This window comes from Ochotona curzoniae, unplaced genomic scaffold (assembly GCF_017591425.1).
Source record: "Ochotona curzoniae isolate NIBS_2020 unplaced genomic scaffold, NIBS_Ocur_1.0 contig_883, whole genome shotgun sequence".
Classification (NCBI taxonomy): Eukaryota; Metazoa; Chordata; class Mammalia; order Lagomorpha; family Ochotonidae; genus Ochotona; species Ochotona curzoniae.
The window spans coordinates 30183996-30209961 of record NW_024466599.1 but is presented as its reverse complement, the minus strand read 5'-3'; the positions used below and the strand labels follow the sequence as shown (position 1 = coordinate 30209961).

The following is a 25966-nucleotide window of genomic DNA, read 5'->3' as shown; positions in this document are numbered from 1 at the left end:
TGAAACAGTTGACAGACTGAACCAGACCCTGTACTGGCAGGCATATGCAAGACTCAAGTCTGGGGTCACCCCAAGGGAGGTTTCTTGGGGGACTCCTCAACTAGACAGAGAATCACAGGATTTTTGGTCAAATCTTAGAATGCATTGTATCTGGATTAGATCTCCTCAACTGCTAATGCCCGTGCAATGGATGGAATGTCCAGAAGACATGGCCAGCAAACTTGAGCCTACAGAGAACACCAAGTGCCACGCAAGAAGATGGAGAGCAGACCATGTTGGATATCTCTCCTGGCCAAGCTTTGGCAGCAAGTGTCTACGTGAGTAGATACACCAGGGTGGACTCTGTCAGTCCATGGACCTTGCAAGGATGTTCTCAACCTTAGAGAAATGAAACCAACAGTGTCTCACAAATATGAAAAACACTCAAGCAATACCCTCGGGACATTGTTTTCCACATCAGGGTTTCTACTATGACACTGTGCGCTATCCCTCATCCCCAGGTACTGATGTAGTCTGACAGCTGGGAGCTGCCATATTCCCTTTCCACATTCCCTTTCCTCATAATTCCTCCCCCCCACCCACCCTATCCGAGAGAGGAGGGAAGCAGGGGAAAATTGGAACAATTTGTCCCACCCACCTTACTCCATACCTCGACCCTCCCCATCCTTTTCAGTGGTTTTCATGGGCTGGCAATTATGTCAACTACATAAACAACATCAAAAATAAAGTAAACTTTTTAAAATTTATCACACACAAGGATCACTGAAATAAGTTAACAAATGACTACCTTGTGCTCACTCGTCAGCACATATACTAAAATTGGAACACAAATGACTACCTTAACACATTGGGAACCAGAATATATGCAATTATTTTAAAGTTCTAAGAGTAAGCTATTTCAAGTACAAAATTCTATAGTGTGAAACTAGCATTCGCATATGATGGTAAAATAAAGACAGTTTAACACTTTCAGACAATGAGTTCCCAACAACCAGTGAACATCTGCACTTGACGTCAGAGCAGACACCACATGCTCTGGCTGGCCCTCATCGGATCAGCTAAATGACTCAAGAGCAAAATGAGGATTCCCTGAGGAAAGAATTCCATCTACCACCCAATCCAGGGATTTCAGACTTGCCTAACCATAGTTACCAAGACAGTTCCTTGCAAAAAAAAACTTTGTATATGAATATAAATAAACAAATACACACAAAGATACCTACTGATTCTAAATGTTTTATGTATGTGTGTATAACAAACATGTGTATGTACGCATATGTCTATGTGTATACACATACACACACTTTTATGGATATATCACATAATGCCCAATTAGTTCTATTTCTCTGGTAAAACTCTAACTGCTCAGAAACCCTCTGGGTTGGGTCCGGTGCGATACGTAACAGTTAAGGTCCTCGTCTTGAACACGCCGGAATCCCATATAGGTGCGGATCTAATATCAGCAGCCCTGCTTCCCATGCAGCTCCCTGCTTGTGGCCTGGGAAAGCAGTTGAGGACGGCCCAAAGCCTTGGGACCCTGTACCCAGGTGGGAGACCCGGAAAGAGGTTCCTGGCTCCTGGCTTTGGATTGCCACAGCACCAGCCACTGCAGCCACCTGGGGAGTGAATCATCAGACGAAGACCTTCCTCTCTGTCTCTCCTCCTCTCTGTATATCGGACTTTCCAATTTAAAAAAAAAAGAAAACCCTCTGGGTGAAAAAATAAGGACAATAAAGTCATTGTCAGGACTTATCAAAACTTTTCTAACAATGTGTCTCAGAAAACAAGGACACTGAATAGCTGTAATAACTGCTTCCAAGTCAAATGGCTTCCAATCCTCTGCTGCTGTAGCTGTTGGCTGGAACAAGCTAGGCCTTCTCCCTGGAGCACCAACATCTGACATGCTTGCTGCTGCACTTCCGAACCAGCTTCCTGCTTGTGGCGTTGCAATGCAGTGCAGGCTGGGCCAAGTCCTTAGGCCCCTTCACACACTTATAAATCCCAGAAGACGCTCTTGGTGTTGGATGAAATCAACTTGCAACCCAGATCCAGTCATTGGGGCAATTGGGGAGTAAATCAGAAGATGGAAGATATTTCTCTAACTCTGTCTTTCCAATAAAAATAAAATAAATTTTTAAATAAATAAATTATTTGCTTCCAGCAAAACTAAAGAAGAAACAGGGGCTTGTATCATGGGGTAACAGATAAAGCTGCTGCCTGTCACATCTGGATGCTGTAGTCACTTGGGGAAGCAAACTAGCAGATGGAAGATATCTCTCTTCCCACAATTCTGACTTTCAATTAAATAAATAAATCTTTAACAAGAACAAAAGAATAGTCTCAAAAAACAAAAAGAAAGAAAGATAGAATCTAAGATTTCCACAACTCTTCAGTGCCTATCCCCAGTGATTAACAGGACTTGCACTACAATTCAGCTCAAAATATATGCGATAAATGGATAAAAACACCACCAACTTAATCCTCTCACACACATGAAAATAAGCTCAGGAGCTACATCTGTAATTTGTGTTTTGTTATTGTTGTTGCATTTTAAAGATTTATTTATTTTTATTGGAAAGGCGGATACACAGAGGAGGAGACACAGAGAGGAGGATCTTCCATCCGATGGTTCACTCCCCAAGCGGCTGCAACGGCTTGAGCTAAGCCAATCCATTGCTTAATCCAATTTCTACTTTCCTTTCCATTTATCTTCTTCATATTCTGAGTTGAATGGTGAATTTTAATAATCATTATTAATCCTCTAAAAATTGTTTTGAAGGATTTAAATGTCCTTTACAGGTATTATTCTGGTCTCATTTTTTGTCAGTTCTTTGAATTACCATATTTTCACTGCCATCATGTTAGGATTATCCATATCTAAGGACTTTATCCTTTATTAGCTAAATGCTACTTTTAAAGCTTTTAATAAATTTTTTAAAAAACGTAAATTAAGGCCCAGAATAGTGGCTCAATGGATAAACTCTCACCCTACAAGCGTAAAGATTCCAAATGGGTGCTGGTTCATATTCTGGCTGCTCCACTTCCCATCCAGCTCCCTGCTTGTAGCCTGGGAAGCAGTAGAGGATGGCCCAAACCTTTGGGATCCTGAACCTGCACAGGTGACCCAGAAGAAGCCCCTGGCTCCTGGCTCCAGATGGGCTCGGTTCTGACCATTGCAGCCATTTGGGCAGTGAACCAGAGAATAAAAGTCTTTCTGTCTCTGCTCTCCACAGATTTAATCTGCCTTTCCAATAAATATGAATAAATTTTAACAAAAAAAAAAAGTCTTGGGTCTCGTAGGATAGGTCAGTGGCTGAATCCTCACAGGCACCTGCCCCATGTGGGCACTGGTTCATGTCTAGACTGCTCCACTTCCACCTGCTTGATTTTGGCATGGGAAAGCAGTCAAGTTCTTGAGGTCAGCCCAGAGCCTTGGGACACTGCCCCACACAGGAGACCTGGAGGAAGCTCTGGATGCCTACTTCAGATCAGCTCAGCTCCAACCATTGGCCATTAGGGCAGTGAATCATGGGATGGAAGATCTCTATATCGTTCCTTCTCCTTGTAAATCTGACTTTCCAATAAAAAAAAAAAATCTTGAAAAAAACCTCACTTTGAAAGTCAGTGTTATAGAAGAAAGAGAGGTAGAAAAAGGGGTTAGTGTTGTTGTGGTAGTTGGCTAAGCCATCTCCTACAACTCCAATACCCCATGTGCATCCTAGCTCCTCTTCTTCCCATTTAACTCTACAAACGGCTCAAGTACTAGGGCTCCCGCCTTCTGCCTGGCCCAGCCCCGGGGCCTACGCAACCCTCTGAGGAATCAATCAGTAAATGGAAGGTATCTCTATCTCCTTCTCTTTCTCGCTGACTTTCTCTATAGTCAACTCTTTCAAACAAATAAAAATAAATATTTAAAGAAAAAATAAAATTCATAAGCATAGATAAAATACACAAAAACGCAAAATTTATTATGGCTCTGTTCTAGCCAACTATGACTGAATTACTCATTAGCCTAAAACTCAGTGGCACAAAACCACAACGGCTGTCCCGGGTTCACAGCTGCAGCAGGGGCACACACAGACATCTCGTCCTTGCTCCAGAAACACGAATCCTTGCTCCCCTGGATCACTCAGCTGCTCCCACAGCCACACGATGGTCATCTGGGCTCTCCTAGGACTATCAGCTTCAGCACAGACACAAGGTCTTGACTCCTCACAATATGGCTCCTGAATTCCAAGCAGGAGCATCCTGAGAACGAACATTACAAAAGCCAGGCAGGGGCCCAGCGCGGTGGCGCAAGTGGTTAAGGTCATCACCTTGAACGCCCCAGGATCCCATATGGGCACCGGTTCTAATCCCGGCAGCCCTGCTTCCCTTCCAGCTCCCTGCCTGTGGCCCGGGAAAGCAGTCGAGGACGGCCCGAAGCCTTGGGACCCTGCACCCATGTGGGAGACCCGGAAGAGGCTCCTGGCTTCGGATCGGCATAGCATCGGCCGTTGCGCTCATCGGATGGAAGATCTTCCTCTCTGTCTCTCCTCTCTGTATATCCGCCTTTCCAATGAAAAAAATAATAAAAATAAATCTTTAAAAAAAAAAAAGCCAGGCAGAAGCTGCATGGCCTGCCTTGATCGAGCCTCAGGTCACACAGCACTGACTCCAGTGTACTGTGGAAGTCACATCCTCACCCAGTTCCAAAGACAGGAGGCACACGCCCCATTTCTAAAGGGAAAGAATGTCAGAGAATTTGCAGATCAAAATTTTAAAACCAAATGGGCAGGTTACTTCAGATTTATTTCCTTTGGTAAAATTAAGGGTAGACACATTTGTGAAGCAAATATAATAAACAAGACACAAAAAGACTAGAAACACGGTCAAAACCATGCTTCTGGCTACGGCTTTCTGCTAATGGACATCTTCGGAGGCAGCAGGTTCCTATCACCCCTGAGGAAGTCCCAAGCAAGGAAAGGCTGCTGGAAGCATTAGAGGAGTAAACAAAAAACCACTATGCATCTCCGTGTGCATTTCTTTAATATACATGACATCTATATATGATCTACATGTTTATACACTTATATATTTATCATATACATATTTTATATGTATTATATATACATATTCTATATTCATATATGATTTATCCTTTTTAAAAAAGATTTATTTCTTTTTATTGCAAAGTCAAATATACAGAGAGAGAACAAGAGACAGAGAGAAAGATCTTCCATCCTATGATTCACTCCCCAAGTGGCCGCAACGGCTGGAGCTGAGCTGATCCGAAGCCGGAGCCAGGAGCCTCCTCCAGGTCTCACACGTGGATGCAGGGTCCCAAGGCTTTGGGCTGTGCTTGTCTGCTTTCCCAGGCCAAAAACAGGGAGCTGGATGGGAAGTGGGGCTGCCAGGATTAGAATCAGTGCCCATATGGGATCCTGGCGCGTGAAAGGTGAGGCCTTTAGCGGCTAGGCTACTACGGTGGGCCCGATATATCCATTTTATTTGTGAGTTAGATTTACAGAGACAGGAGACACAAAGAGATCTCCCATCCAGTGGTTCACTCCCAAATGCCTGCAACAGCCAGGGCTGAGCCAGGTTGAAGTCAGGAGGTGGGAGCTTCCACGGGCCTTTCTACATGAGTGGAATGGCCCAAGTACTGCGTCCATTTTCTGCTGCTTTCCCAGGTCAGTTGGACTGGAAATGGAGCAGCCAGGACTGGAACTGGTACCCATATGGAATGCCAGCCAGCACTGCAGTCAGTGGTTTTATACATTATAACAACAGCACCAGCTCCACTGTGTCTATTTTCCTGTCTCTCTTTCAGATACAAGTAAAGCACCTGAAACAAGAAATGCCAAATCTTTTATATTATAAACAAAATCCCCTTCCAGGGCAAGGGCAGTGGCAAGCTGATCCTCCACCTGCAGTTCCAACATCCCAATCGGCAAGTTAGAACATCAGAAGATTCACTTCTGATCCAGTTCCCTGCTTAGGGCCAGAGAAAGTAATAGTGGATGGCTCAAACCCTTGGGCCCCAACACTTGATCACACGGCCATTTAGGGAGTGAACAAGATCTTCCTCTCTCTGTAAATCTGATTTCCCTTTCCAACAAAAAGATTTTTTCTTTAAATCTTCCAACCACTGGTTCACTCCCCAAGTGACCTCAATGGCCGGAGCATAGCCAATCTGAAGGCAGGAGCTTCTTCCAGGAGCCAGGAACTTCTTCCTGGTCTTCCACGCAGGTACAGGATCCCAAGGTTTTTAGCCATCCTCACCTGCTTTTCCAGGCCACAAGCAAGGAGTTGGATGGGAAGTGAAGCATCCATGATACAAACCAGTGCCTATACAGGATCCCAGCGCATGCAAGGCAAGGAGTTAGCCATTAGGCTATTGAACCAGGCCTGGGGTACAAACTAGAGTCTTGACTACACCACCTTCAAACCAGGTTCCTGCTAAAAGCCTTGGAAAGGCATCAGAAGACAGCAACAGCTTCTGGGTCTCTACCACCCATATGGGATGGAGTTCCTGGTTCCTGGCTTTATTCAGCCTGCATCAGAACTGGCTGTTTCCATTTGAAAAACAAACCAGGGGATGGAAGCTCGTCTCCTTTTGTCTTCTCTCTCATTTCCTCCCTCTGCCTTTCACATAAATAATCAAACCTTTTTTCTAAGACTTATTTATTTTTATTTGAAAGGCAAATTTTACAGAGGAGTGACAGAGAGATAGAGGTCTTCATCTGCTGGTTCACTCCCCAGATAGCCGTAAAGGCCAGAACTGAGCCAACCTGAAGCCAGGAGCCAAGAGCTTATTTCCAGGTCTGCTACATGGGAGCATGATCCCAAGCATATGGGTTATCTTCTACTGCCTTCCCAGGCACTAAGCAGGGAGCTGGATCAAAAGTGGAGTAAGTAGCCGAGGCTCAAACCAGCACCCATATGGGACACTGGTGCCGCATGCAGAAGATTAGCCAGTTATGTCAGTGTGCCGGCTCTGAAACACGTTTAAAATATAAAGTTTCCAGGTCCAGCGTGATAGTCCTCTCCTTGCACGTGCTGGAATCCCATCTGGGCACCGGTTCTAATCCCGGCAGCCCCATTTCCCATCCAGCTCCCTGCTTGTGGCCTGGGAAAGCAGTTAAGCATGGCCCAAAGCCTTGGGACCCTACATCCATGTAGGAGACCCAGAAGTGGCTCCTGGCTCCTGGCTTCGGATCAGCTCAGCTCCAGCCGATACAGCCACTTGGGGTGTGAATCATCAGATGCAAGAACTTTGTCTCTCCTTCTCCGTAAAATCTGACTTTGCAAAAAAAAAAAAAAAAAATTAATTAATCCTAAATATATATGTGTGTGTGTGTGTATTTGTTTTTATCTTCTTGAACGGCAGACTGAGACAGATATCTTGCATCTGTTGGGTCATTCATCAGATGCCTACAACAAGCAGAGCTGGACCAGGCTGAAGATACTGGTAGCCAAGAGATCTGTCCTGGTCCTGGCATAGGCTCCAGGGACCCAAGCACTGGGTCTGTCATTGGCTGCCTTCCACGACACATTAGTAGGAAATGCAATCAGAGACAGAGCAGGTGGACCTTGAACTAGCACTCAGGTACAGGATGGAGGTCTCCCACGCAATGGCTTAAACCACTGTGCCACAAGGCCTGCCTTGCCACTATCAAAATTTTTAAATAACACATTTTAGGGTGTGGTGATATTACTAGGTAATAGGGTTACGATTTGCTTTAGATAAAGGTGAGGTAATTTGTATACCCAGTGCTTATCACATTCTGTTTTGAGTTATTGTGGTATTACATTAAATGTCATTTGTATTAAAGGTTTTGATGTCAAAGGGAACTTACACTTTTATTTTATTTTGTTTGTCTTTTTAAAAATTTTATTTTTATTAGAAAGTCAGACATACAGAGAGGAAGAGAAACCTGCAGCTTTCCCAGGCCATGAGCAGGGAGTTGATCAGGATGTGGAGCAGCCGGGACACGAACCGGTGCCCATATGGGATCCCAGCACATACAAGGCAAGGACTTTCGTCACTAGGCTCTCTTGCCAGGTCCAGATTAAAACAAATACATTTTTTAAAGGTTTATTTATTTATTTGGAAGTCAGAGTTATGAAAATGCAGAGTGAGACAGCAAGAAAGATCTTCTACCTGCTGTTTCACTCCTCAGATAGCTACAACAACCAGTGGCAGTCAGGTCAAAGCCAGGAGCCAGCAGCTTTATCAAGGTCTCCAAGCTGTAGCAGGGGCCCAAACACTTAGACCATTTTCCTCTGCTTTCCCCAGGCCATTAGCAGGGACCTGAGTAGGGAATGAAGCAGCTGAGACACGAATTGGTGACCAAATGGAATGCCAGCATCACAGGTGGCAGCTTTGCCCATTATACCACAACACTAACCACCAAAAATACTTTTTAGGGAACAGTGGCAGCTCAGGGGCAGAGGAGGAGCCATGTCATAGCAAATTAAGCTGCTGCCTATAGTACCAATATCCCATATAGGAGTCAGTTCGAGTCCCACCTACTCCACTTCTAATCTTTCTCTCTGCTAATGCCATTGGGAAAGGAACAGAAGACAGTCAAAGTACTCAGGCCCCCCCCCCCCCCCGCACCCAGACGCAAGTGCAGGAAGCTCCTGGCTCCAGCCCGACTCAGACCCAGCCACTGTAGCCATTTGGAGAGTGAACCAGTAAGATGGAAGATCTCGCCTTGCCTCGCCTTCCCCCGGGCCCTCCCTCGCTTTGTCTTCCCTTCCCTCCCCTCTCCTCCCCTCCCCTCCCCTCCCCTCCCCTCCCCTTCCCTTTCCTCCCCTCCCCTCCCCTCCCCTTCCCTTCCCTTTTGTCTTCTCTTCTCTCTTTTCTCCTCTCCTCCTCTCTCCTCTCCTCTTCTCTCCTCTCACTTCTCCTCTCCTCTCTCACTCTCCCTCTTTCTCTGTCTCATTCTACCTTTCAAATAAACAATTATAAAGAAAAAAAGCAAAACAACGTCGGAGCCAGTGTTGTGTAGTGGATAAAGCCACTGTATATGACACCAGCATCCAAAACAGGTACCCATTCAAGCACTGGCTTCTTTTTTAGACTGATTTTAAAGACAGAACTAGAAGGTGGCGGAGTGGGGGGAGCTAAGCTAGGCCAAAGCCAGGAACCAGGAATTTGCTGGGTGCAAGGGCCCAAGGACCTGGGCCATTTTATCTGCTTTCTCATGCACATAATCAGGAAGCTGGATCAGAAGTGTAGCAGCCAATGGGGCCAACATCTTGCAACTGCAGGCTTGCCTGTGACACCAGCATCCCACGTGGGCACAGGCTTCAGATCTCGCTGCAGTACTTTCTTTTTTTTCTTTTTTTTAATTACATTGTTGATTAGGGTAAAAAGTTACAAGGGCTGAAGGAAATATTGAGGAGAAGCTCCACCCAGTCTCCCACCCACCCCATGTCCCGGATGTAGCGGATGCTCTGAGATCCTTTCTCAAGTGGTCCTGGTAGTTCACCAGTTATGCATTGCTGCCAATCTCGCCACTCCAGACACGATGAGGGTGTTGAATAATCTACTGATTGACATAGTCCATCATAGAGTCTCCCTTTGTCCAGTATTTCACTGCCAACATATAGCTGTGGTTGTTGACTGACCTGTTCTATCTTCCGCCTTTTCTTGGTTAAGGTTCTGAGTCCACCATTTTGGTTGAGGGGATCCCCAAAAGAACTTTGAGGTGTTCCCAGACCAGATTCCTATATGTGCTAGCAAGTATAGGAACTGGCACAGTCCATCTCCCCGCTCAGCTGGTGGTTGCAATTGCTGGTTGGTTCCATCTTCAGCCCCGACTTCCACTGGAACCAATGGGTGTTGCAGTCCAGCCTGGTTCTGTCCAGCACATACTCGGCCCTCGCATAAACCAGTGGGAGCTGCAGCCTAGTCGAAGTGACCCACAATAACCCCCACCAGGCCCGCCCTCTACCCTGGTTTGCCAGTATGTGTAGCAGACTAGTCCAGTCTGTCCACATCCCATTTGGCTCTGGTACATCCAACCAGCTCAAATGTTCAGCCCTCACAGATGTTGTTGAGTGCCTCTCTGTCTAGCCACCCCAGCCCCTGTCCTAGTTATTTTGTGCCCTCCCATGGGAGTGGTAACCCAAGAGGGAGGAGCCCACTATTTCCCTTCCAGGTCACTCTCACTCCCAGATTATGCACTCTCCAGGAGACCCTGTGGTTGGACTTGACAGTATTAGCCCCTAGTGCCAGCTTCTGCTATGGTTAATCGCTGACAGCTCTCACCCCCTCTAGTTTTGTTAGCACTAGTACAAAGTCTGCCCATCCTGGCTCTTCCCTGATCTGGTCCACATGAGGCGCACAGGTGTTGCTCGCTGCCACACTTTCAACTCACTTCCCTGCTAATGTTCCTGAGAAAACACCAGAAGATAGCCCAAGGTGCTAGAAACCCTGAATCCACATGGGAGTCTGGGAAGCAGCTCTGAGCTCCTAGCTTCAGCCTGACCCAGTCCTGGCTGTCGTGGCCATTTGGAAGGGAAACAAAGGATGGAAGATTCTGTTTCTCCTACCCTCTGAACCTCTGTCTTTCAAACTTTTTTAAGTTAAAAAAAAAATAGCAGAACAGCCAGGACTCCAACTGGTGTCCAATGTTATGCCAGCATTATAAGTGGTGGCTTAACCTGTTATATAATATTAACCCTAATAAATAAATCTTCAAAAAGAAAAATATTATTAATAGTACTTTCTGATACTAGCTAAAACACTGACACACAGGGAATCATCAGTAAACCGATAAACTATATGAATAAGACTGAACTGGACACAATCAGTACCTTTCTCTCCCATAGCCAGCTCTTATTCCACAACAGTGCATAGGTAGAAATACATCTTCTGGGTCTGGTGCAATAACTCAATGGCTAAATTCTCACCTTACAAGTACTGGGATCCTATATGGGTACCAGTTCATATCCTGGCTGCTCCACTTCCCAACCAATTCCCCACCAATAGCCTGGGAAAACAGTAGTCCAAGTACATGAGCCTCTGCCACCCATGTGGCAGATCAGGATAGAGTACCAAGCTCCTGGTTGGGTCCAGACCTAGCACTACAATCTTTTGGAAAGTGAATCAACAAAGGAATCTCTCTCTCTCTCTCTTTCTCTCTCTCTCTCTCTCTTCTTCCCTGGCTCAGTAACCCAACCTTTCAAATTAATCAATAAATCTTATTGTTAGGGGGCACATAGTTTGATGGACAGGCATTGTGACACAGTGGGTTAAGCTGTCACCTGCAATTCTGCAACGCCAGCTCCCCAAATGAGTACCACTTCTAGGCCCAGCTCCTCCACTTTGGCTCCAGCTCCCTGATAATGCATCTAGAAAAGAGTGCCTGGGCTCAGTGCTGGCTCAGCTTCCTGTTAATGCATACCCTGGAGGTGGCAGATGATAACCTGTGTAGTTAGGTCCCTGACACCCCTGTGGGAGACCCAGCTGAAGTTCCTGGTTCCTGGCTGTTGCCCTGCCCTGCCCCAAATACTATGGACATTTGGAAAGTAAACCAGAAGACAGATCTCATATTCTCTCTGTCTCTCTGTCTCCTTTTCTACCTTCCTCCTTCCCTGTCTCCCTTCCTCTTTCCCTGCCATTCAAATAAATAAATGGACTTTTTTTATTATTTGATTAAGAACAATATAGTTACAGAGTTGACAAGGATATCCTCAAAATTACTTAATGAATACAAGGGGACTCCAGGTTTACTAAGGTATCAGAACTAACATCACCAACATTAGACAAGTTCAGGTATTTATCCCTAATACAATCATTGAAGAAAAGGTAACATCACTTCCATGGTATCTGTCCAAAATATGCACATCATCTAAATCCAATCACAGGGAAATACTTGATAAAAACAGAGACATAAGCTACCAAAAAGAAAAAAAACAAAAAACAAAAAAAACTGGCCTGTTCTCTTCAAAATGTCAAGGTCAAAAACACAGACTTAGGAACTGTTCCACAAAAGAGACTTGACAATGAATGCAATGTGGAAGCTTGAATTTGATCCTAGCCTGAGTAACTACATCCACAAAGAACACTTTTGGGACTGGCATTTTGGCAGCCAGTTAAGCCACTACTTGTGACACTGGCACCTTACACCAGAGTCCTGGCTGCTCCATTTCCAGTATGGCTCCCTGCTAATAATCTATTTAGGAAAGCAGCAGAAGATGGCCCAAGAGCTGGAATCATACTAGTCACACAGGAGACTGAAAGAACTTCAGGCTCATGCTTTGCCTGGTCCAACCTAGCCTGTTATGGCCATTTGAGGAATGAACCAGTAGATGGAAGCTCTCAGGCTGCCTATCTCTCCCTTTCTCTTTCTGTTCCTCTGTCTTTCAAATAAATAAATAATGGAATTTAAAAAAAAAATATTTATTTCAAAGGCAAGAGACTTAAAAAGAGAGAGATCACCTAATCACTAGTTCACTCCACAGATGGTCACAGCGGCCAGAGCTGGGCTGGCCTGAAGTTCTCCTACATGGATGCAGGACACCAAACACTTGGGCCATCCTCCATTTTAGACACATTAGCAGGAAGCTAGAACAAAACTGGAGCAACCAGAACACGAACTGGCACCCATGTGGGTTGCCGGCACTGCAGCTAGTGGTTCTACCTGCAACAGCACAATGCTAGTTCTAACAAACTAATCTTTCAAAAATAATAAAGTAAAATAGCCAGATCTGAGCTGGGACAAAGCTAAGAACCAAGAATCTCATCCAAGCCTTCGATAGGGATGCTAGAGATTTCAGTACTTGAGCCATCATCTGGAGCCTCCCCAGGCACATTATCAGGAAGCTGGAGCAAAGCAGAGTAACAGACTCAAATCAGGATGACACATGGGTACCCGAATTCGATTTACCCTTTTGCACCATAACACTGGTCACAACACATTAAGTTTATAGACTCTGACTAAAACAGCTCGTTATCATCATTTGAAAGAGCATTATTTTGGTCTCATGTGAATGGTAAATACCAAATTCCTTGAATTCTTCAGTACATAACTTGCAATATTACAGGACAAGTCATATCACAATGAATATTTTACATTCAAAATAGAAATCAATAAATACAATGAATTGTCTTTTAAAATACAGTAGAAAATTATTTATCTTAAAGATGTATCTATTTAAAAGGCAGGGTTATACACACAAAGAGAGAAGGAGAGATCTTGAATTTTTTGGTTCATCCCCCAGGCAGCCACACAGCCAGGGCTAAGCCAAGCAGAAGCCAAGAGTCAGGAGATTTAGCCAGGGCTCCCACACAGGTGCAGGTGCCCAAGCACTTGAGTCATCTTCTGCTACTTTTCCCAGGCTATTGGCTAGGAGCTGGATCAGAAGTAGAAGAGCCAAGGCTTGAATCAGTACTCATATGAAATGCTAGTTCCACTGAAAGCAAAGACTTAATCCACTATGCCACATCACCAGACCCTCCTCCCCCCACCCTAGTAGGAATTTAATTTATGAGATAAGTGATACACTTGGTTCCTCACTGGGGAAATGACTCTTAAGAAGAACTTTGGCAAGCAAGCACTTCCTTTACTCCATTTCCAAAACCCTAGGAAAACTTCAAAATCCTCAAGACAATGACAATACTATTACAGTTCTAGTTGACCAGTAAAGATGCCTGTGTATCACCCTGCAGGATTAGGGTTCACCTCCGAACGCCAGCTCCTGAATCCCGCTTCAACATACACAGCTCCTGGGAGACATCAAGGATGGTTCCAGCAGTGGGGTTCCTGCCATGCATGCAGAACAACTGTACTCAGTTTGACCAAGCCCTAGCCATTGTGGGCATCTGGGGAACGAAAGGGATGGCAGTTCTCTGTCTCGCCAACTTAAATAAGTAAGTAAAATACTTACCATACATCTAACTATATGTATGTGAAACACAAACACCTCCCAACAAATTACACTCATCAGAGTCCAGCATGATAGCTTACTGACAAAAGTCCTCGCCCTACATGCACTAGGATCCCATATGGGCACTGGTTCATGTCCCAGTTGCTCCACTTCCCATCCAGCTCCCTGCTTGTGGCCTGGGAAAGCAGTAGAAGATGGCCCAAAGCCTTGGGACCCTGCACCTGTGTGAGAGATATAGAAGAGGCTCCAGGCTCCTGCTCTGAATCAGCTCAGTTCTGACTGTTGCAGCAACCTGGGGAGTGAATCAGTAAATGGAAGATCTTCCTCTCTCTTTCTCTCTGTAGAACTGATGTTCCAATAAAAATAAAATAAACCCTTTAAAAATTACACCCATCTTGGGCCCAGCGGAGTGGCCTAGTGGCTAAGGTCCTTGCCTTGAACACGCCAGGATCCCATATGGACGCCAATTCTAATCCCGGCAGCTCCACTTCCCATCCAGCTCCCTGCTTGTGTCCTGGGTAAGCAGCAGAGGATGGTCCAATGCTTTGGGACCCTGCACCCGTGTGGGAGAACTGGAGGAGGTTCCTGGATCCTGGCTTTGGATCGGCACAGCACCATCTGTCGCGCTCACTTGGGAGTGAATCATCGGATGAAAGATCTTCCTCTCTATCTCTCCTCCTTTCTGTATATCTGACTTTGTAATAAAAAAAAGTAAAATAAATCTTTTTTAAAAATTACACTCATCTAAAGTACATGGAAAAGAAATCATAAGCTTTCCAGAACCAAAAAATGTTTTCCATGGGCAAGCATTTGGTCCAGTAGTTAACACATTAACTAGGACATGTGCATCCCATTTTAGAATGTTGGGTTAGAGTCGTGGGTCCACTCTCCACTCCAGCTTCCTGCTAATGAGCATTTTAAGAGGCAGCAGGTGAAAGATAATATAGGTCCTTGCCACCATCCCAGGAGACCAGGACTTAGTTTCAAGGTTCTGGCTTCAGCCTAATCCAGCCTAATCCAGTATTTGTTAGGGGTAGGGTAAACCATTAAATGAAAGATCTCTATCTCTCTTTGCTTTTCAAATAAGTAAAAATTAATAAAATGTTATTGATAATTTTTAAATCCATTTTTGCACCATATTAAAAGCACAACTCAAACATTATTTTAATCCAAGAAAAAAGAAAACTTACTAGCATGCTTATCCGCAAGCATTATAAGCGTGTTGGAAATATCTCGTCGTCTATAAAAGCACACTACTTTTGCTTCCACATTGCCACTTGCAGTCTAAGAAATGAAAAAAATTTTTAAAAACATTAGAATGACCAGGTAAAACACACCATGCAAACCACTACACAATAACCAGAAAACTAAAAAACACAAACAAGGATAAGCAGCATTTGTTCAGGTTCAAAATATAATTAGAATGTTAAACATAAAATAACTCACTGGTATCAATTAAACTAAAGCGGTTAGATCTGTTCAAAACCAAAAGTAAACTTAGAAAAATCTTTAAGAAGCTAATCCTAACAATTTTTTAAAGTACACATTATACAAGACATTTAAACTTATCTTCTACAAACCCATTCCTAAAAAGCATGGGCCAAGTATGAACTCGCCCAGTCTCCCCTAAACTCCCAGGCTGAACACACGGTGTAGGTGGCCGGAAAGGCATCCTCAGCCCGGGGAAGTCTACACTAGGGCCCTCAAAAGGGTTAACTTCACCCTCAAACATCAAAGTACTAAAAACCCGGGATTTATGAATGCTGACGCCCTTATTTCTTTTTGACTACAGCCTAGAATACAATCAATATTCATTTAGGTTATAATTTATTGCAGCTGGGACTCAGGCTCTATTCTATGAATTCTGAGAGCTTTCAAGATGGTCATTCATTACAAAATTTCCTATAAAAACACATAGATCACAATAAAATACTACCAAGCTTTCATTTTTCCAACAAATTTAAGAACAAGTCTTCAGAATCTCTGGGTTTATAAGTATATTCAAACAGAAATAAATGAATCTATGTGCTGTAACAAATTTGTCAATTTTATGAAGTTCAACAGCAGTATTTTAGAGTGAGAAATAGTCCTGCAGAAACACTACCCTTTAAAACTGAAATCATGTTATATTTGTAGCCAAAATGCTTCTATATTTTACAACATTATGATAAAAAAACATCATCCCAAGGTAATGATCCAGCAATTTGCTAAATGAGCAGGGCCAATAGTTGCATGTAAATAAAATCTATTAATAACTTCCACTGTACACCTCTTGTCATTGTCATCTTTATCAGATAAAATAACCAAACAAATCCAAAGCAAAGGTTTCAAAGCATTTCTTTTTTTTTGTGCAAGTCAAGGACTCTAGTCACTAGGCTACCTCACATGGCCCTCAAAGCATTTCATGGTAAAACTGGTGGAATTTCTCTAACACTGATGCTCTACAAAGCTAATTATATATTTTTTAAAATGCTTATTTGGGCCATGCTCAATAACCTTGTATGCCTTTGTGTGACTGAATGGATATCCTTTGCATGAAAACAACCGAATGACTACCTTTTATATACCTGATGGGATATCATTTGTACAAGAACAGTTGAGTGGAAAGTATGTGTATGAGAACGCTTGATGGAATATACAAGAAAAAAGGACCTCCAAACAAAAGCATAGAAACAGTTGATGGATTTGTTCATTCGCTCAATACCTCCACCCTTATCCTATATGACCCTAAGTGTATAAAGTCTGTTGCCCCTAACAAATTTCAGCTATTGATCATCAAAAAAATAAAATAAAATAATAACCTTGTATGCACCAGGATCCCATATGGACACTATCTCGTGTCCTGGCTGCTCCACTTTCCATCCAGCTCCCTACTGGTGGCCTGGGAAAGCAGACAAAACTTTGGGACACAGCACCTGCTCAAAAGACCCAGAAGAAGCTCCTGGTTCCTGGCTTTGGATCAGTTCAGTTCCAGCCACTGTGGTCACTTGGGGAATGAATCAGCACACTGAAGACCTTTTGGGGCAGGCACAGTAGCCTAGTGGCTTGCCTTGCATAGGCCAGGATCCCACATGGGCACCGGTTATAATACCAGCAGCTCCACTTTCCATCCAGCTCCCTGCTTGTGGCCTAGGAAAGCAGATGAAGACGGCCCAAAGCTTTGTGGCCCTGAACCCCTGCATGGGAGACCCAAAAGAGGTTCCTGGCTCCTGGCTTTGGATCAGCACAACTCCAGCAGCTGCAATCACTTGAGGAATTAACCATCGGACGGAAGATCTTTGTGTCTGTCGCTCCTCTCCAATAAAAATAAATAAACATATTTTTTAATTATTTATTTTTATTACAAAGTCAGATATACAGAGAGGAGGAGAGACAGAGAGGAAGATTTTCCATCCAATGATTCACTCCCCAAGTGACCGCAACAGCCAAGAACCTCCTCCAGGTCTCCCACACGGGTGCAGGATCTCAAAGCATTGGGATGTCCTCAACCACTTTCCCAGGCCACAAGCAGGGAGCTGGATGGGAAGTGGAGCTGCCGGGGTTATAACCAGCACCCATATGGGATCCCAGCGCATTCAAGGCGAGGACTTTAGCTGTTAGGCCACACTGCCAGGCCCAAAAATAAATAAATCTTTTTTAAAGATTTATTTTTATTATTTTTTCATTGGAAAGGCAGATATACAGAGAGGAGAGACAGAGAGGAAGATCTTCCATCCGATGATTCACTCCCCAAATGAGCGCAACGGGTCGATACTATGCCGATCCGAAGCCAGGAGCCTCTTCCGGGTCTCCCACACGGGTGCAGGTTCCCAAAGCTTTGGGCCGTCCTCGACTGCTTTCCCAGGCCACAGGCAGGGAGCTGGAAGGGAAGCGGGGCTGCCGGGATTAGAACCGGCACCCACATGGGATCCCGGGCGTGCAAGGCAAGGACCTTTAACCACTTGCGCCACCGATTTCTGTCTGTATCTCCTCTCTATAAATTTGCCTTTCAATAAAAATGAAATAAATATTTTTTTAAAATGTTTATCGATTTATTTCCATGTACTTCAAAAGCAAAGCAGACAGACTGAGCATCTTTCATCCACTGGTAACATTCCCCGGGGCTGGGCCAGGCTGAAGCCAGGACCCTGGAACTCCACCTATTCCTCCCACTAGATTACAAGTACTTGAGCCATCATCCATTGCCACCCAGGATTTATTAGCAGAAAGATGGATCTGAAGCAAAATGAGCGAGGCTTCCTTCCAACTGGGAACGTGGGCATCCCAAGCAACAACTCAACCCACTACGCCCCTAATTATTTCTTCAATGCTGCCTTGGAAATGGTGATACAATTAAAAATAAATATTCTATTTTCTTCTCTTTTCCATGCACATGGTTACATAATGGATACTTTACAACTATATTTTGCCCTCTATAAAATACATACACACATACTACATCTAATAATAAAATAGGACAACATCCCTTCTTCCCTTGGTGTATCAGTGAGAGTATGCCACATTTTTTTTTATCAGGTTTACTTATTTGTTTGAAAGGCACAGAAAAAGAGAAGAGATCTTCCAGTCATTGGTTCACTCCACAAATGGCTGGAACAGCCAGGGCTGGGGCAGACTGAAGCCAGAACCCAAGAACAACAACCTGGTCTCTCACATAGGTAGGAGGGGCCTACGTACTTGGGCCATGCGTGGCATTGCCTCCCCCAGTACATTAGTAGAAAACTGGATAGGAAGCAGATTAGCTTCCACTACCTGGTCAATTTTCTCAAAGCTTTTATCCAGAAAACTCACATGGGCTCTTTTCCCCATTTCTTTTCACATCCTTGAGGAAAAACAACTCTGTCATTTCCTTTTGCTTAATAAGAAAGATTTACTTCTTTATTTGAAATAAGATCTTCCATCAGATGGTTTACCTGCCAAATGACTGCAACAGCTGGGCCTGGTGCAGGTGGAAGACAGGAGCCCATCCAGGCCTCTCACATTGTGGTACGAGCCCAAGAACTCCAGCTCTGTTCTGTTGCCTTTCCAAAGCCACCAGCAGGAAGATGGATTGGAAGTGGAGTAGCTGAGACACAGGCAGTAACTTGCTGTGCAGAGCCACAACACTGGCTCCACCTCTGTTCTCCATACCAAGGCCCTTGTTTCTTTCTTTAAAAAACAAAAAAATTATTTAGGGCCCGGCGATGTGGCCTAGAGGCTAAAATCCTCGCCTTGCACACACCAGGATACCATATGGAGGTGCCGGTTCTAATCCCAGCAGCTCCACTTCCCATCCAGCTCCCTGCTTGTGGCCTGGGAAAGCAGTCAAGGACGGCCCAAAGCTTTGGGACCCTGCACCCGCGTGGGAGACCTGGAAGAGCTCCAGGCTCCTAGCTTCAGATAGGCTCAGCTCCAGCTGTTATAGCCGCTTGGGGAGTGAACCATCAGATGGAAGATCTTCCTCTCTGTCTCTCCTCCTCTCTGTACATCTGACTGTGCAATAAAAATAAATAAATCTTTTTAAAATTTATTTATTTATTATTGGAAAGTCAGATTTTACAAAGACAGAGAGAAAGATCTTCTAGCCACTGGTTCACTCCCCAAGGGGCTGCAACAACTGGAGCTGAGCTGATCCAAAGACAGGAGCTTTTTCCCAGTCTCCCACATGGGTGCAGGGTCCTCAACTGTTCAGCTTCCAATTCAGCACCCTATTAAAGGCCTGTGAAAAAACAGGCCAAGTATTTGGGTTCCAGCAACCCACATGGGAAATCCAGAAGCTCTTGGTTCCTGGTTTGAGCCAGCTCTGGTGCTTGTAACCATCTAGGGAATGAATCAATACATGCAAGATTTGTTTCTCTTTCAAAATAAATTAATAAATGTTAAAAAAAGGGGGGGGGATGGAGGGAAAACAAACACAGTAATCAATTTTTGAAGGTCATGAAGGAAAAAAAGCAATGTTGAGAGCATGATAGTTTGATTATAAAAAGGGGGCCTCTGGGGTCCATCACAGTGGCCTGGCAGCTAAGGTCCTCGCCTTGAATGCGCCAGGATACCATATGGGCGCCAGTTCTAGTCGCGGTGGTTCCACTTCCTGTCCAGCTCCCTGCTTGTAGCCTGGGAAGGCAGTCGAGGACGGCCCAAAGCCTAGGGACCCTGCACCTGCATGGGAGACCCAGAAGAAGTTCCTGGCTTCAGATTGGCATAGCATCAGCCGTTGCGCTCACTTGGGGAGTGAATCATTAGACAGAGCATCTTCCTCTCTCTCTCTCCTCCTCTCTGTATATCTGACTTTGCAATAAAAATAAATAAATATTGGGCCTGGCTTGATAGCGTAATGGTTAAGGTTCTCGCCTTGAACATGCTGGGATCCCATAAGGGTGCCAGTTCTAATTCTGCCAGCCCAATTCCCATCCAGCTTCCTGCTTGTGGCCTGGCAAAGCACTCAGGACAGCCCAAAACCTTGGGACCCTGCACCCGCATGGGAAGACCTGAAAGAGCTCCTGGCTTTGAATTGGCGCAGCACTGGCCGTTGTGGTCACTTGGGGAGTGAATCATCAGACAGATCTTCCTCTCTGTCTCTCCTCCTCTCTGTACATCTGCCTTTCCAATAAAATAAATACATCTTTAATAAATAAGTAAATAAATATTTAAGAAAGAAATAGAAAAGAAAAGGGGGGGGAAGCCTCTGAAGGTGGGTTCAGGAGCAGGAACGTAGTAACTACTGTGCCTGAGCCAAAAGACAGAGCAGAAACCATCCGCCTGCTCTCAGCAACACCAGAAGAGGGGACACACAGCAATAGTGCAATACTAGGTCAACATTTCTGAATCCTAATTAACTTTCTAAATAGATATGGTGGACAGTTCAAAATAGCCTTAGGCCTTTTTGTGTTGCTTTCCCGAGCACATTAGCACAGAGCTGGTATACAAGTGGAAGGGCTGGGAATCCAAAGATTCACCTCATACACACACACACCTGTTTTTTTTTTTCTTGAAAGGCAGAGAACCTAGCTCCATCCCACTGATTGACACCCCAAAGACCTACAACAGCTAGGGCTAGACCAGGCCGAAAGCAGCAGCTCAAAACTCAACCCAGGCCTCCCCCATGGTGGCAGGAACACAACTACTAATTCTTCTCAGCATACACATCAGCAAAAATATGAAGTCAAGAATCTTAGCCAGGCATTAGACCTAAGCACTCGAATACAAAACAAAAGCATCTGAACTGCTAAGTTAAATGTCCACCCTCAGTCTTAATTTTTTTATATATTAGGTCAGCATCGTTTAAAAACAAAACAGATCTAGAGGGCGTTATGTGGTGCAGCAGGTTAAGGCCCAGCAAGATCAGCATTCATAGCAGAGTGCCACCTGCCCTGCTTTGGATTCAGCTCCTGGCTGGTAAAGCGGCGCCCAGACACCCATCTGAGGTTCCTGGCCCCTGGCTGGCTTCCTCCTGGGCTAGCCCTGGCTGCTGCAGCCATTTAGGGAGTGAATCAGCAGAGAGAAGACATCTTTCTTTCTCAGTATCACTTTCACTCTGCCTTTCAAATAATCATTTTTTAAATTAAAAAAAAAAAAAGCAGATAACAATTACACTGCAACATGGCTGATCCCAGCCCAAGACCCTGCTCTTCATAGTCTCAAATACGGCAAGACTTTTTTTTAGTATAAAGTTCCGGGATATTCCAAAAGCAATCAAGATCTCAAGGCGGCTCTATAAGTGAGTACTGACAAGTTCCAAGCCTATTTTGTTAGGACTTAGACCTAGACCAGTCTTCAGGTGACATCTGAGGGGAGAGGTACTAGCCACGAAGCCCAATGATTAACACCACAAATTCTCAGAAGCCACGCCAAGAGCACTCAAAATGGTCCAGAGGATATCACACAGCATCAGGAAAGCAACACCCATGACTGCTTCCCTGGCCTCCATTGTGAAAGCTCACCCACGGCCAGTCACTATGCTTCTGTCAGCGACCACACCTGAGTCAGGGACACACCTTCACTGACAAGTTTTATTTCACTTGGGCCAAAGGTACAAAATCATTGTATATTATCATGTCAAATTATATTCTTATGAGTTAGCCTAGTTCCAGAAGTTTGCCAAGTTCTTTCAGCATTGTACGTTCCAACTTCTTCCTTCTAAAGCTGAAAGAGAAATACTAACTCACTAACGAGAGAAACACTTTGATGACTGTAAAAATAAGAGACCAGGTCACACAGTGACCCGCTTAGAGAGGCTATCAGCAACTGAAGAAACATACAGACTTGCACATAGCCAATAACAACATCTGGTATCAAAAGAAAAAAAAAAGTCACTTTAAAAAAAATTTTTAAATCTCAAATCCTTCAGAATTCTCCACTCTACAATCTCTTACTCTCAGACCCTGAGCCTGAAAACAAAATCGCCTCTTCCGTCCCTTCCCTAATATCCTTCAGTGGAAAACAAATAGTTCTTAATATGAGACTAAGCAATACTCATACCTTGTTGAGTTCTTCTATCCTTCTGATTAGATAGGGATTGCTGGAGGAATTCTCAAAGTAGACATAATCTGTAATTAAAGCAAGTAACAGCACTTAATCTTTTCAACAGAAAAGTCACATTTGTCAACCCAAGACTTTATTAGGCAATTCACATTCAAAATTAAGCATGCAATTCATCCACTGGTTAAAGCAAACTTAATAATGCAACTTTAATATATTCACTCCTGTGCCCACTATATTCCCAGATCTTGATTTTCTTGACATCTTCATTTCAATGAACACTTAATCAAGGTCTCCTAGACTTTTGTCCCACACATGTCATCTGTTTAATAAACAAGTTTCTGATCCACTGGACCATCAGGGCTGGCAAAACATGTGTTTCCTGTATCTTACCTGCTCCCACATCTTTCCCCTCCAATTCAATTTGCCCAGGAGTACACTTCTCAACATAGACCTGTTGACCCAAGACAAACTCAGAGCACAGAGAAAGGCTGAATAGCCCAACCTACATTTCAATCACCACTAACTTAAAAAAAAAATCAGGTGAACAGGACAGGTAAGAAAAAACACGATGACAAACTTCACCAAAACAGCCTGCACAAGACTACGGAAAAGGGGAGCAAATGGGGTCACTTTCTCATCCACAGAGTCCTCTGGAGGGGGATGACAGGGCCATCTACCCCAGCCCTTTACCATATTTAGTTCAGATCCATGTGAGCTCTTGCTCTAAAGGAAGCTGCAGGCTTTCAACAAAAAAGAGAAAAATGTTCGAGTGTGGCTTCTCCTCTCATCTAGCAGACTCCCTGAAAAGTTCCCACTGTGTGTCTAAATGCGAGGCTGCACTGCACTGTTATTGTCTATCTCGGGAGGCCTCCCTGCTCTCTTCAGCAAAGTGGCCTCATTCAGCCAGGCCATTCCCACCACCATCCATCAGGAGCTCGGCTAATGAGCGGAGAAAGCAGAGCGTCTCACACACAAATACGCCACTTATCTGAATTATTATTTTACCAGGAAAGAGGGAGGAGGGCGTCGTGAGTAGGGAGAAAGTTTGTTTGACCTTATTTCTCTCTTCTGCAGAAGGCTGGCAAAGAGACAACCAGACCAGAGCAAAACGTCTGGGCAGAACTCGACTCCCCCACCTCTGCCTGCGGTTCCCTGACCCTGCTCGGCCCCACTCTTGGGGTGCTGGACAAGAAACGCCAAGAGGAAAGAAACGTGCAAGGGGCCCGGCTCCGCCAACAGGCCTGTCCAACTGTGCCCCTCACTGGGCCCCCTCGACCCCACCGAGGGAGAGTGGGGGAGGACGATGTCCCCCCTTCCCGTCCTCCCCGGCCTCCAGTACCCAGAAGACACGCGAGGAAAAGGCCACCCACCCACTTAAGGGGTTCGACGGATGCGTCCCCCACGGAGGTCTCATGGAGTGGGGCGCCTGGTTAATTCATGCCCCCAAATATAGGCCTATTTCGAAAAACCTAGACAGGGAGTGGGGGGTGCTGGTGGGCCCGGGCCCCTTGCGGGCCACCGTGGGGGGAGGGGTGGGGTAGGGAGCCCGGCCCCTCTGAGGGCCCCGGTGCCCCCCACCCCTGCGACCTCAGCCCGGGCGCCAGGGATTCCCAGCAGTTAGCTTGCGCTCGCCGCGACCCCCCACTTCCCACAGCCCGCTCCCAGACGGGCCGGGTCGGGCCGAGCCTTCCTACCTCCGACCCGGTACATGTTGGCCGCCATATCCGCCCGCCCGCCCGCGGAGCCCAAGCCGAGCCCCGCCCGCTGCCGCCGCCGCCGCCGCCGCCGCCTCAGCCTCAGCCTCGACCGCCGCCGCCGCCTCCTCCTCGTCCTCCTCCTCGCCGCCTCGCCGCGGGGGGGGGGGCGGGGGAGGGGAAGGGAGAGGACAGGGGAGGGGGAAGTGAAGGGGAGGGGACGCCGAGGGCTGGGGGCTGGCGTCCGCCCCCAGCGCCGGGCGAGCGACGCCGTGTGGGCCGCGCCGGGGGAGGCCCCAACGCTGCTGGCTGCGGGCCCTGTGGGGACGACGAGGGACGTTGAGGGGCCTGGGAAGTGGAGGACCCCAGGGCCCGAGTTCTGGCCGACGCTGAAACCTGCACTAGCAAGATGCGGGCCTGGGGCCCGTGGTGATTGGTGTGGGAACCGAGGCTGAGCCTCTGCGGAGCGCGTCCTGCCCCACCCCGAGTATCCAGTCACCTGCCCAACGCGAGACAGGTTCTCCTTCCCGGTTTGTGTCCCGGGGGAGCCCCAGTTTGGGTGACCTCAAGCACGGCGGCACCAGTGCCAGTCCCGGTGTAAAGCCTTGGACGCAAATAAGAGCAGGCGGCAAGGACTCCTTCCTCGAGGTGAGGTTATTGCAGCAGGCGCCGGGCGGCGCGGGCCTGGAACCCAGCCGACCCCCTGGCGCTTCCAGTCTGAGGCCCGGTTGGGCCAGAATTAGAAAAACCGGCTTCCTTCCAAGTGCACCCTAACTCCATTGGCAAGCCTGTTATGGCTCACCCCATACTAGGGTGAACAGAGCCCACTTCCGGGCACCCTTAGACCCTACCTGTAGTCGGCTTATACACTGCGAGTCCTATGGGGTTGGGGGTGGGAGTGGAGGAGAAACTTGGAGGCGCCCTTTGTGTAAAGGGGAACACAGCCCTACAGTTCACCACCCCCGTAGCACCCCAGGAGGAGATCCTGTAAGCCCAGCTTGCTCTTGCTAGGCAGTTAACTAGTTACATGCCTAAAGCTTTTAAATCGTTATTTTAGCAGGCTAATTCTCTAGACAACTTGTCTACTCCAACCGGCGAAGTTGAATCTTAGCTGGCCATCCCCCAAATGAACATAAATAATTTTCTTGTAAAAAGTCAATCTACTACACTTGGAAATTGCTGTCCTCACGGGGGTTGCTGGGAGTGTCTGCTGATGTGTATAGCTGAATGGCTGCTGACTGTGAGATCTACTCAGCATAGGAGGAAGGATCTCCAGAAAAGAAAGAAAGTTGTGTTTGTGTACTGGTCCCTTATCACAAAGTACTGCAGTGGAAAAAAAAAATATGAACAAAAAAAATTATCTGGACAGCCGAAGCAAAGTGAAATAATAATAACAATATGCAACTTTGCCTGTGTTGCACTGTGTGACCTATTTCCTCTTTTATAAAATGGGGGCACTAACGCCACTTAGCAGGTGTGGTAAGGCTCCCTGTGATGGTATCTGAAAATGCTTTGTAAACTAGAGCACAAAGCACCAAACAAATAACAGGTGTCTTCCGCTTTCTTTTTAACCCCAGAAAGCCTGATTCCCGGGGGTTTATGCCATGTGTCACACTGTGAGCCCTAGCTGCTCCTGTGACCCAGTGAAGAAAGCCAAAACGTTGTGCTATGCACATGATATAGCTGTTGTTTATCATAATTCTTCTACTGGAGATACCACCAAAAATATAGTGTGACATATCTGACATCACTGTTTCCGGTTTGGAACTGACAACGCAAGCAAATAGCTGGAATAATTCGTCTGGAGTTCACACAATGACCTGTTGGCACTGTGCAGACGGTAATTCAGCCCCTTCCTCCGACTCGCAAGCTCGGAGCCATAAAGCCTTTCTCCAAGGGAAAAGGTCACTTGAGCACTATAAGCTGAA

At 45.8% G+C, this 25966-nt stretch overlaps 1 protein-coding gene across 5 annotated transcripts in view; it reads right to left on the bottom strand.

The window, feature by feature from the left end:
• MTA3 (metastasis associated 1 family member 3) overlaps positions 1-24160 on the bottom strand; it is a 157544-nt gene extending 133384 nt beyond the window's left edge. For 2 of the 5 annotated variants that reach the window (XM_040993159.1, XM_040993160.1), the window contains exons 1-3: positions 24039-24074; positions 22342-22409; positions 15078-15171 (exon numbers count right to left, since the gene is read on the bottom strand). In XM_040993159.1, the coding sequence (XP_040849093.1) occupies positions 15078-15171; positions 22342-22409; positions 24039-24066 (190 nt within the window). In that variant the 5' untranslated portion in view covers positions 24067-24074. Of the gene's footprint in view, positions 1-15077; positions 15172-22341; positions 22410-24038 lie in introns of all 5 variants that reach the window. The other 3 variants (XM_040993156.1, XM_040993158.1, XM_040993157.1) reach the window with 3 other exon arrangements.
• Positions 24161-25966: the final 1806 nt, after the last annotated feature.